We start from the raw sequence: 18469 nt of genomic DNA on the forward strand, positions 1-18469 counted from the left end.
AAGGTGGGGGCGGCCCCCATTACCTGTATGCTGTCCAGCTGCTGGGGCAGGATGCGGAGAAAGTCATCTGGGAGGTTGCCCAGCATCGGTGGGTTCCAGTTCCGATAGCGCCTCTGGCTTGTAGGGGCTCCAGAGCCCAGCGCGTCAATCCTAGAGGATGGGAAGTGACAGGGAGGAGGGAGCCATCAAGCCCAACCCCAGGTCTCCTGGCCCCATCACACCAGGTCCTCAGGCAGGTCAGATCCTGCTCAGAGATTCCCATGGCCAGCTGGGTGCAGTGGCTCACACCTATAATCTCAGCACTTTGGGAAGCCGAGGCAGGCAGATCATGAGGTCAGGAGATTGAGACCATCCTGGCCATAGTGAAACCCCGTCTACTAAAAAAAATTAGCTGGGCGTGGTGGCACGACCTGTAGTCCTCAGGAGGCTGAGGCAGGGGAATTGCTTCAACCTGGGAGATGGATGTTGCAGTGAGCCAAGATCGTGCCACTGCACTCCAGTCTGGGTGACAGAACAAGATTTCGTCTCAAAAAAAAAAAAAAAAGATAAGATTCCCATGGCCTCCACTGCCTCCAGAACAAAGGCTTGTCACTCTGCCTCATCACTGGAGACTTCTCAACCAGCCTCAGCTAACTCCCTGCCATTCACTGCTCTCCAGTCACTCAGCGCCTCCCAGATTTCTAGACCTGCAGAGCTGTCTGTCCATGGTGCTCATGTGGAACGCTGTGGATGTAGACGTACTGTTTACGAATGTCCCCTAAAGACGGCAGGAATCGCATCCTTTCATGCTTCTATCCTAGCACCTACACAATGCCAGTCTCATGATGCTGACTGACAGGTATGGTCCAAAGAAACAGACACATAAGCCCCAGCAGCACAGCCTGATGCATGTTGGTTTGCTGAGAAGGGGGCATGTGGGGACGCCAGGATCCCTGTAAATCCAAGCTCCAGTTCCGGCTCAACTACCAGCCAGTAGGGTGGTCTTGGGTGGGCCCCTATTCCCCTCTAGGGCTCAGTTTCCTCATCTAGAAACTGCTGTCTCCCTGCCCAGGTGCCGGGGAGCCCTTCAGGAGGCTGTGTCCTGAGCAGTGACGTGTTGATGTAAGTGTGCAAGGATCTCGCTCTCAGGGCGCTCCGGGGCCAGCCGCTCTTTCCAGGCCTGGCATGTGTGTGGCGGGAGCTCTGTGCCATGGCAGAGCCGACAGCTGGGCAAGGCAGGAGAGGAAGAGGGGGCTGGCTCACACCCTCCCTGACCCCCAGGCTCCCGCCCTGCTGCCTGGGCCTGAGGGCAGCCTGGAGACCGGCCAGGAGCTCCCCACAGCTCCATGGCAGCCTGCAGCGTGGCAACCGCAGGACACGTGTTCCGCTGAATCAGGGAAACGGCGCACTGAGCAGGCAGCCGCGCTCTGAGCAGGCAGCCGAGGGTCGGGCGGTGGGGGCCGCTCTCACTCTCGGGGCCTGGCTTTGATTTGGTCTCCAGCTCCAGGAATCCCGCCCGCCCCCTCACTGGAGGGGAGCTTTTCCGGGCTGCCGCTGACTATGGAAATAACTTCCTTTCCTTTTCTATTTTGGGCGGGTGGCCGGTGGCGGGGGCGCAGGGAAGGGGCGGGGGCGGCAGCAGACAGCATAACCAGCTGCTAAGTGCCTGTGGGGAGCTCAGCTCTCACAGACTGGAGCCAAGGGAACCCCATCACGCCTCGTCCACCCTCTCGCTGCGCAGACACAGGGGGAGAGGGAATGGTCCGGAGAGGAGCTCGCATCACAACCCCGGACTCCCATTCCACGGCCAAATTTCCTTCTATATCACTGCCACCTTCTGTCACTGTTGGAGGCTTCGTTTTTCTCCAAAGGCCAGAGATGGGGGGAGAGAGGGAGCCCCATCTCTCAGGGACCCACAGACCAGCCCAGGCCAGAGCAAAGAGGAGTCCTCTCCAGGGGCATTGCCCGTTCTTGGATCTCAGGGTCTTCATCTGGGACGTGGATGCCCATCCCCAATTTAACCACACCTGGGAGCCACCCAGGAAAGCAGCGGAGGGAGGACCCCAGAGGTGCATCTGGACCCCTCCAGCCATGAGGCATCCAAGTGTTGAACAGGACAAGATGGAGGAAGTCCCTGTTCTCGGCTGAGTTTCCCTTGCTGCTGGGCCTGTGGCCCTGAAGGAAGGCCAAGCCCAGCCCCCTCCCGGCCCCTTGCCTGGCACTGGTAGAGATGAGGTCAGCCCACAGCTGCGTGAGCTGGGGGCCCTGAGCACAGGCAGCCCAGGCAACTCCATTGTGGTCGGAAAGGAATGTCAGAAATGAGCTGAGACGCAAATACAAAAAACTTCCAAGGCTGTAATTTTAACGGAAAAACAGCAGGCGGCCTGTGTGGAGGGGTCCCCTGGGTTTCAGAGACCGACTTTCTTTCAGACAGATGGAAGGAAAGATAGGCTGGGGGAGGGGAAGGAGACAGAAGCTGGGGAGGATTTCCCAGCCCAGAGCCTCTGCCTCTGGACCCCAAAACTACAACTTCAAGCCCCATCGAAACCTCAGGTTTACCCATGGAACATCAGACGTGATGGAAAAGGATTTCAGAGACAGGCCTTCCAAGTACAATTTTTGGTAAAAACTGGACATTGAGGTCCAGAACGGGTTCAGGCCATGTCCCGGGACACACAGATCATCCAGATAGAACCTGGGCCCAGGGATCGTGACATCTGAAGCATGCTCCCAGTGTTGCCTGCCTCTCTGTGCCCTAGCAGGACAATGCTCATGCTCCCAAACTCTGCCCCATACACAGGCTCTCAGCACCCCAGTCACTGGAGGTGGCAGAAGGGAGGAGGCCACTCCCCTACTCAAATCTGATCTCCCTCAGCAGCCAGAGGAAGATTCCTAAAACACTAACCTGGTCCTGTCACTCTCCAGCTTAAGGCCTTTGAAAGGCTCCCAGGCTGCAAGAGAAGATGGAAGCTCCTTGGAGGGCCACAGGGCCCTTGATCTGCCTGCCTGTCCAGCCTCACCTGCCATTAGATGCTTCCAGGAGGTCCCACATGGGCCCTCTTCCTGCCTCCAGGCCTCGGCACGTGCTGCCTCCTTTGCCCGAGCACCGCTCTGTCCTCTGCTTCTCCAGATTACTGCCATGTGGTCTTCAGCTCACAGCCTGGACATCAGTTTCTCCTGGCAGCCTTCCCTGCCCCATGTCTTTGGCTTCTCTAGACCCTGATCTCCTTGGCAGTGGGTGGGGAAACAGGCAGTGCCGTATTCACCTCCACATCACACACACGCCTCAGCACATGGTTCACACACATGGTCCAGCAATGCCGAGCTCACCTCCTAATCACACACACGGCTCAGCACATTGTTCACACACATGGTCCAGCAATGCCGAGATCACCTCCTCATCACACACACGGCTCAGCACATGGCTCACACACATGGTCCAGCAATGCCGAGCTCACCTCCTCATCACACACACGGCTCAGCACATGGCTCACACACATGGTCCAGCAATGCCATACTCACCTCATCACACACATGGCTTAGCGCCTGCATACAGCAGACGACTCAGTAAATGCTGGAAATGAATATCCTGGATGGAGGGACTGGACAAGGTGCTGGAGATGCCTAGAGGCCCAGATCTAGCAGAGCCATCCTGGGGCAAAGGGACCCATGCCTCTACTGAAGACTAGCCTCTGGGGGAAGCCTCGCCCCTGGTCTCAATGCTCAATATTAGAGCTGAATTTAGAGGCCAGCAAGTGTAGCTGGCAGACAGGAGGGAGCAGTAAACCACTTATTATAGATCTGGTCTAAATCTGGGACTGTGCTGAGTGCCCCACACATATCTCATTCAATCCTCCTGGAGTGCAAAGGTAGAAATTACTATTCCCATTTCAGGTGAGGCAAATGAAGCTCAAAGAGGTTAAGCAATGAGCCAAAGGCCACACAGCAAAGGTGCCTGAAGAATCCTAAGCTAGGCAGCGGAAGGAAGGGGTGGGAAAAACAGACCACTTCCGTCTGATTCCACAGGTCAGGTTCTTCTCAGCGCATCCACTCCCAGCCCTGCAAAGCCTTCATTTCCTGAGTCAGGTTCCAGAACCTCAAGCAAGAGCAGTAACTTGTCTAAAGACCACAGGGTCTGAACAAGACCTCCTGAGCCTTGGTCTAGTGCTGAGGTTACCTTGCCCCCAAGTGGGGCTCCCATCACTGGGCTGCACTGCCCTGGCCCCCCACCCACAGAGGCTGAACACCCAGCCAGAGTAGGGAGAGGGTGTGGATGCTCATACCGTATTTATACTGGGATTTTCAGCCAAGCATGATGGTATGTCCTACAGTCCCAGCTACCGGGGAGGCTGAGGCGGGAGGACTGCTAGAGCCCAGGAGTTCAAATTCACCATGGGCAACATCATGAGACTGTTTCTATTTAAAGAAGAAAAAAATCCTTTCTCTTATGGCCCCAGTTGAACTTCTTGCAAAAGCATCTTGGGATATTAAAAAAAAAAAAAAAAAAAAAGGTGGAGGCAGGGGCAGGCACAGTGGCTCACATCTGTAATCCCAGCACTTTGGGAGGCCGAGGTGGGTGAATCACTTCAGGTCAGGAGTTCAAGACCAGCCTGGCAACATGGTGAAACCCTGTCTCTACTGAAAATAAAAGTTAGCTGGGTGTAGTGGTGCATGCCTGTAATCACAGCTACTGAGGAGGCTGAGGCAGAAGAATAGCTTGAACTCGGGTGGCAGAGATAGTAGTGAGCAGAGATCATGCCACTGCACTCCAGTCTGGATGACAGAGTGAGACCCCATCCCCCCCCAAAAAAAAAGTCAAAGGAAAAATCATGTCGCTCTGGGCTCTGTGGCCCATCCCAGTCTGCAAGTCCTGCCTAGGCCCCACCCAGACCCATCACTCACTCCCCACCTCCCACTCCAGGACAGCCTGCCAGCTCCTCGTACCACTCATGATAAAGATCCCAGCTCTGTTCCTGTCCCTGACTCAAAATACTTCCCTCCCTCCTCCTCTCAATAACTTTCTAGGACTCTATGAGCTCCCTAAGCTGCAATCAGAGATTTTTCTCATTAGGGAGGTGACAGGATAGGGCAGTGAAGGGTGACAGGCTGCAAGTCAGAGTGACCTGGATTCCAACTCCAGCTCTTTGTCTTGGGGAAGCTATGAGACCTCTCAAGGCCCAGTTTCCTCGTCCATAAATAGAGATGATGACAACAGTCCCCACCTTTGCGTTAAATGTGATGGTGTTGGTAAAGAACCTTCGTTTCTGGCACTGGAAGGGTGCTTAGTCAATGCTAGCTATACTTGCCTGATAACAGAGTTCTCCACCACTGCTCTAGGGCTGTTCTGGGAGAAGAGAAGATCCAACTGGGGCAGGTGTCCTCTCCCATCATCTCCCCAGCCCCTCACTACTCCGGGCCTGAGCCATTCTAAGAAACGGCAGCTCTAGAGCAAAGAGGCCACCACACTCCAGCTCCAGCAGCTCCAGCACAAACGTGGAGCCTAGAAAAACAAGCACCCAGAGACCCATGGGACCTTGTTGCCAACTAGTTTCATTTGATTGATTGATTGATTGATTGACTGAGATGGGAGTCTCACTCTGTTGCCCAGGCTGGAATGCAGTGGTGCCATCTCAGCTCACTGAAACCTCCACCTCCTGGGTTCAAGCAGTTCTCCTGCCTCAGACTCCCAAGTAGCTGGACTTACAGGTGTGTACCACAACGCCCAGCTAATCTTTGTGTTTTTAGTAGACATAGGGTTTCACAATGTTGGCTAGGCTGTTTCTCGAACTCCTGACCTCAAGTGATCTGCCCGCCTTGGCCTCCCGAAGTGCTGGGATTACAGACATGAGCCACCAGGCCCAGCCTAGCTTCATTTTAAGCTTCCAAATTACAGAGCTAACCTGGGAGATGTTTCCAGGGACTTTGCAGTCTACCTCCCTGCCTCCCATTATCAAAATACCCCAACCAAAGAGACTTGCTGTCATTGCTGAAAAATCCCCACAAGATCCCTAGCCCAAGGATGGCAGATAGCCATTCCATCAGTTACTGATGACTGGCTGGGAATGCTGTGCTCTGTGTTGATGGGGATCTGAGGCTCAGTGTTGACTCAGCAGGAAAGAGCACAGTGATTAATCAGTAGTGTTTGCTGTGGGTTTGGGAGGGGAAGTGTCAGTACACAGTCCCTATATTTGTCATTTCTACTCTGGCATCTCCCTTGACTAAAATCTCCCAGAAAGCAGAGGCTGAGTTTTACTTAGCTCTGTGTCCCATGTGGTACGAGACACACTACCTAGCCCAGAGTAGGAATCTAGGAAACGTGTGTTCTTGCAATCCTTACATTTTGCAAGTTCTCCTTGGTATCTAGCTAAAACGTCTCTTGCTGCAGTAGAAGCGTGTTCTTTGAGAATGTACTGAGGGGTCCAGCCAAGTTTCCCGTTGTTCGTGCACAGCCCCAGCCACTGATCCTCTTCCCTACCGCCCTGCGCTCTGAGACAAGACAGATCCTCACCGGGGAGGCGGAGTCGGGGGAGCCAGAGGGTAGGGCCGGTCGAACATGTGCATGTGGTAGGCTGGTGGGGAGTACACAGGCGGGGGCTCTTCATCTGAGCTGTCGGGTTCCAAAGTCCTCTCCAAGATCTAAATCAGAGGCAACAGAGAAAGACTTATTAATCATCCCTCCTTGAATTTAAATGCCTTTTAGACAAAACCAAGTGTGGGAGGGCGGGTATATAATAAGGGAGCTCCGTGTTGCTGGTAGGGGTGTCAATCGATACAATCAACCAGCTTAGAAAAGTGCCTTTTTGAAAAAGCTAAACACACGGCTACCTCTGACCCTCCAGTTCTAGCACAGTCCACAGACATCAAATTATTTGTCCCCAAAAGAGTATTCACAGCAGCATTCTCCCTCCATGCGCAGTCAAATGCAGGCAGATAAACATACAGTGCTCAGGGTCAGAGCGGCATGCCCTCAACAGGGTGGGTAAGGGTGAGAACGGACACCAGGGGCACTCCAGGTTCTCAGGATGATGGTTCTTGGGCTGGTGCTGATAATATGATCTATTCACACTGTGAAACTCCACCGAGCTGCACGCGTGTGACTCATGTGCTCCTTTACCCACGCTCTTCTTTGATAACATCATTCATACCCTCTCTCAAAGTACCTCCACGTCTCTGATCTCATCTTAACCTCAAACAACCTGGAGCAGTAGGATATGGCTCATTATCCCATCTTACACAGAAGGAAACTGAGGCCAAGGCTAAGTGACATGGCAAATCCACAAACGTTTTAGAACTGAGTCTTCAACTTAGACCACAAGGATCTTTCTTTTTTGTTTGCTTGTTTTTTTGAGACAAAGTCTTGCTTCATCACCCAGGCTGGAGTACAGTGATGCGATCTTGGCTCACTGAAACCTCCGCCTCCCAGGTTCAAGCGATTCTCCTGCCTCAGCCTCCCAAGCAGCTGGGACTACAGATGCCTGCCACCATCCAGGCTAATTTTTGTATTTTTAGTAGAGATGAGGTTTCACCATGTTGGTCAGGCTGGTCTCAAACTCCTGAGCTCAGGCGATCCACCTGCCTTGGCCTCCCAAAGTGCTGGGATTACAGGCGTGAGTCCCAGCTACACCGTGACCGGCCCAAGGGTCTTTCCCTCAGGTGCACTGGCTGCACACTCAGGTTGGACTCTCAGGACAGAGAGTAGCAAGGGGCGTGCCCAGGATGCCCACTCTCCTTCCCAAGCTCTTGTCTTTATCTAAAAGCCAAGAAGAAGGACAGGGAGAGGCCAACGGCTGGGCAAAGTCTGAGGTTCCTGCTCCACTGACCGACCTAGACTCTTCCCCAGAGACCCAGAGAGGAGTTTGGGGCAATAGATGGGACCCCTGACTGGGAGATTCCTCACCACACAGCCCAGCCTGGCCTACGCCTTCGCCTCCTGCTCACTCCCCTCACAACTCTGTTCCCATCTCCTCCAAGATCAAAGAACATGGGAGGAGCTCAGAGGCTGTGAATCGAAGGTGTCCCAGAGTCCCCAGACTTCAAGTGAGTTTGCAAAAGTCACCATCATAACGCTGCCTGTATAAGCCTGGGCTGGGCCAGGCTGGTTTGGCACATCTCTGATCTGAGACCAGCCATGCCCAGCACACACAGCCTCCCAGGGGCATCTGGGGGGTAGGGAGGTGAGCCGCGCATGTGATCACACATACACATACACACACAAACATACACACATACACATGCACACACACATTTGTACATACACACATGCACGCACACACACATGTACACACACACACACATGCAGGCACACACACGTACTCTGCAGTGCTCTGCACACACACAGCTAGCTCAACCCAAGGAGGCCTCCAGCCCTGGAATGCACTGACGTTCTTTCCTTTGAGGCGGAAAGTATTTAAACAGATGCTTTCGCAGGAAAGGAAGAATGCAGCGCTTGGCAGGCCACTGCTCTGTTTACCCCAAATTTCCACAAGAAAGGAAAAAAGAGAGAGAATGCTGTAAGCGCTGCTCCTGCTCCCTGGCACAGGACAGTGGCCCAGCAAGTCCCTGGTGCACTTAGAGAACTTGCTGCTGCTGTCCCCCAGCCCAGGTGTCCCGTTTCCCAGACCCTCTGCTCTGAGGGACAGGGCTCTGGGCTGCGGCCTTGAGGCCGCAGGTGGGTGGCGGGTCTTGGTGGCTGGCCTGGACTGTTCCCATTGACCTGGGCCTGAGTGCAGTGAGTGAGGAGAGCTCAGTAGAACTGTCCCCTGAGGGAAGCTGCTTGGGACTTCCTCTGACCGCAGCCAGCAGCTGTCAGCCCCCCAGACTCAAAGGTGATCAGGCCTCCCCAGCCACACCACCAGCCCCCCTCCTGCTCCTCTGCGCAGCCTCCCAGGGCAGCAAGACCAGACATGCATCAGAGCCTCCTGGAGAGGACTTGGGAAACACAGAGAAGGCAGGCAGCCGGCCAGGCAAGCTCCAGAATGCAGGGCCCGAGTCCCAAGAATAACCACAGCAGTGCTGCTGGCCTCCCTGGCCTCTCCCCTCATCCTCACCAGCCACAAAGAGGTTGTTCTTCTGGCTCAAAAGGTGCTGAAGTTTTGGGCTCTGCGGCCTCCTGGCTTAACTTTGTGGGTGATGGATGCCTGCCAGGTGCTCCAGGGGGCAGGGTCTGGGCCATTTATCTGACAGAAGATATTTCTCCATGGCAAGGATACCCCTTGGGCCAGCCTACCATCCATCAGCCCCCAGAAAGGGGGCTTTTTCCAGTCAGCAGTTATTGTCATTCCAGCTGCGGCTCATAAATTTTCCGAAGCACTTTCCGCTGGCTCAGGAGCTGCCTGCCTATGGGCCCAGGCAGAGTTCCAAAGGTAGGGGGTTGGGGAGACTGCCAAGGGAGGGGAGGGGTACGGGGCGGGGGCTCAATTTGGAAAGCAAGATTCTTACAGAAACAGAAGCGCACACAGCAAGGGCCTGCCTAGGGGGTGGTGAAGCCTCACAGAAGCTCACAAGGCTGTGGGGCCGTCGACAAAGGAGGAAATATTACCCTCCCTGCCAGATTGTCAGGGCAACTCAGACTGCAGAAAGGGTCAGAGCTGGCAGAGAGCTTTCTTTCCAGGTCACACTTAATGCATGTACAGTTGACCCTTGAATAACATGAGTTTGAACTGCACGAGTCCACTTACAGGCAGATTTTCTTCCACCTCCACCAACCCTGAGACAGCAAGACCAACCCCTCTTCTCCCTCCTCCTCCTCAGCCTACTCAGTGTGAGACCGTGAGGATGAAGCCCTTTACCATGATCTACTTCCACTTGATGAATAGAAAACATATTTTGTCTTGCTTATGATTTTCTTAACATTTTCTTCTCTCTACCTTACTTTAGTGTAGAAATACGGTATATGCTACATACAGCATACAAAATATATATTAATCTGTTATATATTTTTTAACAGTAAGACTGTTTTTAACAGTAAGACTGGAGGTCAACAACAGGCTATTCGTAGTCAATTTCTGGGAGAAACAAAAGTTATATTCAAAAGTGGATTTTTGACTGCATGGGGGGATTCACTGTCCCAAGCCCTGCATTGTTCAATGGTCAACTGTATCTGCAGACACACACATACACACACATGCACGCACACACACAGACTCTCTCTCTCTCTCTCTCTTCCTCCTTCTTTCTACAAAGAGCATCGTATTTTCTAATACTCCTTCCACCATCTACTCCAAGTAGGTCAAAGGAGTGGTCTCCCAGGAGAGAGAGACAACTGCCAAAGACAGCAGCAACATGTATTCATTCAACAAACACTCCTCAGTGCTTGCTATGTGCCTGTACTGTCCTGGGTGCTGCAGGTGACCAGGGATAAGCCAGATGTCTCTGCCAAGAGAGCTTCTCCACCCGAGGAGAAGTCTCAGCAGCATCCAGTAAGGAGGAAAAGCAAGGAGACTTCGCCCTGCAGGATGACTGATAGAGAACAGGGAACGAGGGTAATAATAACAGCACATCGCAAAGTTTGTGAGGCTTAGAATAGATGACACATCGGGCCAGGCGCGGTGGCTCATGCCTGTAATCTGAGCACTTTGGGAGTCCAAGGCAGGTGGATCACCTAAGGTCAGGAGTTTGAGACCAGCCTGACCAACATGGTGAAACCCTGTCTCTACTTAAAACTACAAAAATTAGCTGAGCATGGTGGCATTTGCCCGTAATCCCAGCTACTCAGGAGGCTGAGGCAGGAGAATCACTTGAACCCAGGAGACGAAGGTTGTAATGAGCTGAGATCGTGTCATTGTACTCCAGCCTGAGCAAGACTCTGTCTCAAAAAAAAAAAAAAAAGAAGAAGAGATGACACTTAGGATGATGATGCCTGTCACAAGTCGGGACTCAATGAAGAGTGGAGTTAAATCCCTCCTGCTGCGTCCTGGGCTTATCCGTGGCTGCATGTCCCAGATGGTCTTGTGGACAGCAACCTTCTCATTAACCGACTCTGTGTGCCTCAGTCTTCTGCACCAAGCACCTCAGGCTCTGCTTTGACTGGGGGACCAGACGTCCACTGAACTCTTGGGTGGGACTGGGAAGGACTCACCACCTCCAGCAGGTGGGTACTGATGCAGTAGGCACGTCCCCTGTCTCCAGCCACTTCCCATAGCTTGGCTATGGCTCACTACCGCCTCCATCAGGCCACAGTGAGAGGGATTTAAGTGGCAAGTCTGATTCCTCACTCCCTTTCCGTGGCCAAGCTCCCAGGATACAGCCGCACTTTTTCTCAGCGTCAGGGCTTTGTCAAGCTCGTTAGTCTCCTCTCACTCTAGGACCCTGAAGATGGTCCTGCAGCCAGTTCCCCAGCCACTCAGGCGCTATTTCACCTCCCAGCTTCTGCAGGAGCTGTTCCCTTTGCCTGCACACCCTTTCCCTGGCTTCGCTCTTCCTTCGGGTCTCAGCTTAGAGTCTTGGCTTAGCTCCCTCTGGGAAGCCACCCGTTCCTGCCGCTTCCACGTCTCCATGGAGCACTTATCATTCCGGCCGTCAGTACCCACTCCTGTGCTTCTGGTCCATACTGGACTGTAAACTCCAGGAGGGCAGAAACTTGGTCTGACTTGGCCACACTGGCGGACTCCAGGCCTGGAAGTGGAGTTTAGTATGTTGGGGTGGGGCCTGGGTACCTCCACTTTTAACAAGCACCTTGATTCTGATGCCTCCTGACTTGGGGTCCAGTGCCACGCCTCGCACGCCACGGAATGGGTGCTCAGTGTTTGTTGAATGACTGCATGATTTCTGCCCATAAAATAAGGTCACAGACGGATGGTACTTTTTCTTAGGGGAAGTAAGGCTGCTTGCCAATTAGAACCCAGACAGCGGAGTAACCCAGGCCCTCTTAGGCTCCAACGGTGGTTGGAGCTGGTGGTGAATTACCCGGGTCGCGCCCCTACCTCCGGGGGGATGCTGTCCTCGGAGTCGGAGCTGTCCTCATAGACGCCGCCGCCGCCGCCCTCCAGGTTCATCTGCAGCAGCTGGTCGATGGTGGCGTCCACCGCGCCGCTGTTGGCGCGCAGCACGCATTCGATGATGTCGTAATCCATGTTGGGGAACATGGTCTTGAAGTCGTCCATGGCCTGGTTGAACTCCAGGCGGCGCACCTGGCGGGCCGGCCGGCTGTTGTTGAGCTCCTGGGGGGCGGCCGCGCCTCCCCCGCCCCCGCGCGTACCCGCGGTGCCGCCCCCGCCGCTGCCGCTGCTGCTCCGCCGGAACAGGCTGGTCATTTTGCGGAGCCGCTGGGGGAAAATGTTTCTAGGCGGCCACAAAGCCCCTTCCCCAGGGTCTTTCCGCCGTCAGCGTTTGCTTGCTCCGCAGCCGGGAGCAGCTCACTCCTGCGCCTCCTCCGCCCTGGGCGGCCAGGCAGGAAGGGGCTGCCGAGGGCCCTGGGTCTGGAGACTGTGGGTGCGGGTCCAGGCGGCCCTCGGAGAGCGGTCCTCGCGGGGCAGTGGCATGCGGGCCGGGCCGTGCTGGGGCTGGACGGCGGGTCATCCACACCCCCGGGGCATCCTGGCACCGGCTCCACGGACGGTCCCACCTGAAACCAAGGGAGAGAGTCAGGGCCGAGGCTAACAAACATGAGCTCAGGGTGGCGGCCAAGGGCCATTAAGAAATGAGGGCAAGGAGGCGCGACACCTACCACGCGCAGGGGAGACCTCCTTCTCCCTCCTGCTTTCTCCCCAGCTGCAGTAAAAAACTCCCACAGTTCTTTGCTAGCACAGGACAGCCACCAGTTAGCAAGGGCTTCGTCAGTGCCGGGTACCAGCCTAAGTGTTCTGTGTGGGCCAACTCATGACAATACTGTGATGTAGGTGCTGGTATTCCCATGTTGCAGATGGGAAAACTGAGGCATAGACGCTGAGTTCGTGGAGGAGCCAGAATTTGAACCTGGGACATACGGCCCCCGAGCCACTGGTCTTTACCATTACCGATACTGCCAAGGGCCCCTGAAGACCTGATTGAGGAAGGAGGGGCTGTTTAAAGACGTCCTGCCTCTCTGATCTCTAGTCCCTATTCTCATTTGCCCACATCACTGCCCCAACATCGTGATCCCACCACCAGGGCAGGCATCTCAGGCAGAGCTCCAAGGAACCCCGGGGACAGCAGAGATGAGAAACGGGACTTGCCAGTGTCACCGGGAGCTTCCAGCCCGAGAGAGGAAACAGGGTTCCATCCTGGCAGAGCCTTGGGCTCATATGGGAGGCCCAGTTCCCACTCTTGGAAAACTCATGTCAGGCCCTAAAACTCAGTCCACTCTGACCAACCCAACAGAGAGAAGCAGAGATGCAGGGCCATTGTCAATCCCTAAACTTCATTTTCTGCACCCCAGGGTCAGGCTGACATGTTTTATATCACAGACACACTTGTTCTTATGGGACACTCAGTGTTCTTACATAGTTTTAAAAATCCTAGAGCCGGGCACGGTGGCTCAAGCCTGTAATCCCAGCACTTTGGGAGGCCAAGGCGGGTGGATCACGAGGTCAAGAGATCGAGACCATCCTGGTCGACATGGTGAAACCCCGTCTCTACTAAAAATACAAAACATAGCTGGGCATGGTGGCGCGTGCCTGTAATCCCAGCTACTCAGGAGGCTGAGGCAGGAGAATTGCCTGAACCCAGGAGGTGGAGGTTGCGGTGAGCCGAGATCGCGCCATTGCACTCCAGCCTGGGTAACAAGAGCGAAACTCCGTCTAAAAAAAAAAAAAAAAAATCCTAGAAGTTTTTTCTCAAAGTTGTCTTGAGAAACTATATACACCATAACTTCTGTTCTTATTTCCACCAAGCCCAGTTCCCCTGCCCCAGCCAGTGTGTCCCTCAGCCACCAGGGCCAGCACAGTGTCCTGACAACATGTATGGATAGAACTGAAGATCAAGGGCAATGAGGAGCCTAAATCTGCCACAGAAAATCGCCCAGTCCACTCAAAACCAGGCATGTCAATCACTGCTAAGGTTGCATTTCTGTTAGCACAGACCACTGAGAATGGAATGTGCCCAAAAGCCAACTTCTGACTTTCTCATGCTTATTCCAGGCCTTACAGTAATTTTGTTAATTGTAGAAAAGTGGCAGCTTTATTATTTCTTTTTTTTTTTTTTTTTTTTTTTTGAGATGGAATCTCACTCCTCTTGCGCAGGCTGGAGTGCAATGGTGCGATCTCAGATCACTGCAACCTCCACCTTACGGGTTCAAGCGATTCTCCTGCAGCCTCCTGAGTAGCTAGGATTACAGGCGCCTGCCACCATGACTGGCCAATTTTTGTATTTTTAGTAAAGACAGGGTTTTGTCATGTTGGCCAGCCTGGTCTCAAACTCCTGACCTCAGATGATCCACCCACCTCGGCCTCCCAAAGTGTTGGGATTACAGGCATGTGCCACCACCCCCGGCCTTTTTTTTTTTAGACAGAGTCTTACTCTGTTGCCCAGGCTGGAGCAGTGGCGTGATCTCAGCTCACTGCAACCTTCGCTTCCCAGGTTCGAGGGATTTTCCTGCCTCAGCCTCCTGGGTAGCTTCCAACCCCAGGGGAAGAAGAAGGGCGACGGCAGGGCCTACATTTTACCCATTAGCAGCCCTCTGGACAGCTCCCTTGGGCTCTGGGCCTCTCTGAGCGTTGAGAAGCTCAGAAGCCCTCTCGCACCCCCGCTGCTTATAGGAAACCTGCAACGGTTCAGATGAGGCTGCAGCTCCTTCTCTATATTCCCCAGCTGTGGGGCCTCAGACAAGTCTCCCATCTTCTCCATGGCCCCATACCCTCATCTGGATGTGCCCCTTAGGGGGTTTCAATGGGAATGAAATAAGACAATTCTCAGCACAATGCCTAGACCCCAGGAGGCTGGTGCAGAGCCAGGAGTTGTGGGTGAACTGGCCAAGCTGCCCTGGGATAGGGAGATTCTAGGGGAGTCTTCCCCAGCACCTGGATGTCAATCCCTGAAACTCCTTCCACTCTCTGGAAGGAAATATGGATCCTCACAGCCCCAGGGGGAGGCCAGGCTGGTCTGGGCAACTGGAGACACAGCAGCTCAAGCAGCCGCTTCCATGTAGCCCAGGTGCAAAGCCTTGAAAACATCCTTGTGGGGGCCATGAAATGGAATGGGCTGACAACTCCAGCCCAGCCCCACCCCCTGCCTCACATTACAGGTAAAGAGCCAGGGACCCAAGTCTAAGAGGGAGTCGCCCGAGGACACACGGCAAGTAAAAGCAAAGTCTAGACTTGTCTCTTTTTCTTTGAGACAGAGTCTCACTCTGTCACCAGGCTGGAGTGCAGTGGTGCCGTCTTGGCTCACTGCAACCTCTACCTCCTGGTCCAAGCGATTCTCCTGCCTCAGCCTCCCTAGTAGCTGGGACTACAGGCACGCACTACCATGCCCAGCTAATTTTTGTATTTTTAGTAGAGACGGGGTTTCATCACGTTGGCCAGGCTGGTCTCGATCTCCTGACCTTGTGATCCGCCTGCCTCGGGCTCCCAAAGTGCTGGGATTACAGGCACGAGCCACTGCGCCCGGCCAAGTCTAGACTTTTCTATCAAAGGGTGGTTCTGTGGATGAAGAGAGTGCTCAGGAATAGTAATGGGAAACATTTTGATTTACAGAAGTACCACTTCCACAGGACTCTGTAAGGTCTCAGAGACTCCCAGGCTGCCTGTAGTTAGCACCAGGGGGACTATAGAGGCCCCCAATTCTCATAGCACTGTCCCTCTCTCTCCCTGGCTAAGCTCAGGGCAGAGTCTGAGGCCATGGCTGCAGCGTGCCTGGGAGCAGGGTCAGAATTGTCCATGCCAGGCTGCCTTTTGCAACTAGCACTGCTCAAATGAAAAGCAGTTTAAAAAATACATGAAAGGATTAAGGCAAGCAGGAGACAGGCTTACGAGCTCATGCCAGGGGCTTTCACGTTTAATCTTCATTACAACTCCATGAGATAGGCATTACTGTCTCCATTTCATAGCTGTGGAAACCAGTTCAGAGAGGTTAGGTCAATTGCCCAAAGTCACACAGCCAGTATGTGGAGAGGCCAGAATTAGGAACCCACTTCCTAAGAGAAAAAAAAAAAAAAAAATGCCAAGTAAGGCTCACAGGGCTACGAGCCAAGGAGTATGAGAAATTCAGCCATGTGTGCCCCGGGCTCAGGAGACTGGGCACAGCCCAGAGGACATTTCAGCAGAGGAAACATGACCCAGACAGCATGGTAGCAAGGTCTCTTGGCTCTGCTCCCGAGCTGGCTCTGTGACCTTGGAGAGACCGTACCACCTCTCAGAACCCCAGCTGCTGAGCACTGGCAGGGAAACAAAGGGAGATAAGCCCTGACTGGCTTCTGAAAAAGGAAGCCAACAGCCCACTGGGCTCATCAGACCTCTCGGAGGCTGACTCCAAGGCTCCCTTGAACTCATGGTTGTGGGTGACCCGGGGACCCGGAAGCAGAAACCCCACACCTGTCCTCCTCCAGGTCCCAGGGAGCCAGGATCAAAGTGGCCCTCCACCTCCCCTGTGAAGGAATCCAGGCCTGGCAGGGGTGGCAAACAGCCAACCTCCTCTCCTAGCATGAGCACGCAGCCAAGGCCTGAGTCACTCCCGGCTTGGCCCAGGGAGGTGGGCAAGCTGCCCCAGTGCAGTTCATCTGGCCTTGGCCAAGGTCATCCCAGCCAGCCTCCTGCCTGGTGCATCAGGCCCAGCGAGGGTCTGCATTGGGGCTGTAAGGGCCGGGGAGCCAGAATCCTGGTGCGCTTTCTGACCCTAGTAAGGCTGTTCAGCTTGGGGAAATCGTTTCATTTGTCTGAACCTCAGCTTCCTCATTTGGAGACATAAGGATAGTACCTCCTTGGAAGGAGTGTTAACAGAATGTCCACAGGTACCGGAAGCATAATAAGCACCCAATGAGATAGGCTGCTGTGGCCTGGGGCACAGGCCTAGGACCTTTTCCCAGGCTAGACTCACTCCCTGAGCAATCTCATCCAGCCCGTGGCCTGGAATACCATCTGCATACTGATCACTGGCTCTCATGTGCTCTGACCTCTCCCGTGGGCACTCCCCTCAACTCCACACTCACACAGCCTCTCTGCTGCCTCCACTGGGACATGTAACAACAGCTCCAGCAACATGGATCCATCCCACCTGTGACCCCAGCCTGCTCCTCCCTTGCCTTCTCCATCTCTGTTAATGGCAACTCCCCCGGGCTCCCGCCAAAGCCTTTGGAGTCATCTTGGAGTGCTCTCATTCTCTTATGCTCTATGTCCAATTCACGGCAAAGCCTGTCTTCCAAATGAGTTCCGAATCTGGCCACTCCTTACCACCTCCACGGCTACCACGCCCTCCCTAACTCCCTGTGTCCCATTTGCCTGCCTAGTGACCCCTCATTACAGGGATCACGTCCTTCCTCTGCTCCACACTTCCCAGTGGCTCCCATGTCCCCAGAATACCCAGAGCTTATTGTGGTCAACCCACATGGTCCTGCCCGTGACACCTTTTGACCTTGCTGTCAAATGTACATGCATACACACAGACAGAGCCTCACTCTCTGTGGCCACCTGGATCCTTGCTAGTCCACCAACGAGCCAAACACGCTCCCACCCAGGGACCTCTGAACTTCCTTCTTCTTCCACCACCTGCTATGTTCTTCTCCCACATGTCTGCACGACTCCCTCCCTCCCTTCTGGTCCCTACTCAACCATCACCTTGAGTGGGGACCAGTGAGGCAGGCCCACCCCCCAACGTCCCAGTGTTCCTAACCCTTTAGGCTTCCCTGTCCTCCTCATGAAACAGACCACCTCGGACGTTATATATTTGTCACTGACATCTTCTCCACTAGAATGTAAGCTCCATAAGGGCAGACGCTTTGCCATACTCACTGTGGAATCCCCAGCGGCCGAGTCAGCGCCTGCCATGGTCAATAGATATTTATTAGGCAGATGAGTAAGGAAGGGAAGGAAAGATGGAGGAGGGCAGTAACTGTGCGTTTCCCTCCCTTCGCTTCCTCCTCTCGCTCGCAGCAATGATGGGAGGGGGCTTTTTGGCTCCCAAAGCCCTCTCTCCCCGACACACTAATTTCCTCCTTACAACAAACCTGCAAGATGTATAGGGTCATGTGCTATTATCTCACTCCACAGACAAGGGGGTCGAGGCCCAGACAGCCCAGTGACGTGGACACGAGGCTGACGGCAGGCTGCCCCTTTCCAAGCCAGTGCCAGCTCCAGGAGGCAGGAGGTAGACCCCCTCCTAGATCTGACTTGATCTTCCATTCTGCCCCCAAGGAGGACCAGGACCCAACCCTCAAAAGTGGGAGTTAGAACAGGAAGTCACAGGTCCCAAATGCCAGCACCTTCCTGCGTCCCACCCAGAGGTCACGCTTCTGGAAAGAGGTGGGACTCCTCAGACCAGCTCTGTCTCTGCACACCCCAGTCTCCCTCCTCTGAAAACCACCAAGGAGCAGACCCTGCGTCTGAGGTCTATCTGTGCTGTGATGCCTACCTGCAGAGGGATT

The 18469-nt window shown here is 54.2% G+C and overlaps 1 protein-coding gene across 2 annotated transcripts in view; it reads right to left on the reverse strand.

Moving 5' to 3' along the window:
* The window catches only part of CUEDC1 (CUE domain containing 1), a 93126-nt gene that overhangs the window by 12863 nt on the left and 61794 nt on the right, over positions 1 to 18469 (reverse strand). For both annotated transcript variants that reach the window (XM_032280122.1, XM_032280123.1), the window contains exons 2-4: positions 11901 to 12541; positions 6488 to 6615; positions 24 to 150 (exon numbers count right to left, since the gene is read on the reverse strand). In XM_032280122.1, the coding sequence (XP_032136013.1) occupies positions 24 to 150; positions 6488 to 6615; positions 11901 to 12230 (585 nt within the window). In that variant the 5' untranslated portion in view covers positions 12231 to 12541. The remainder of the gene's footprint in view (positions 1 to 23; positions 151 to 6487; positions 6616 to 11900; positions 12542 to 18469) is intronic.

This window comes from Sapajus apella, unplaced genomic scaffold (assembly GCF_009761245.1).
Source record: "Sapajus apella isolate SASKATOON/1434 unplaced genomic scaffold, GSC_monkey_1.0 scaffold12, whole genome shotgun sequence".
Classification (NCBI taxonomy): domain Eukaryota; kingdom Metazoa; phylum Chordata; class Mammalia; order Primates; family Cebidae; genus Sapajus; species Sapajus apella.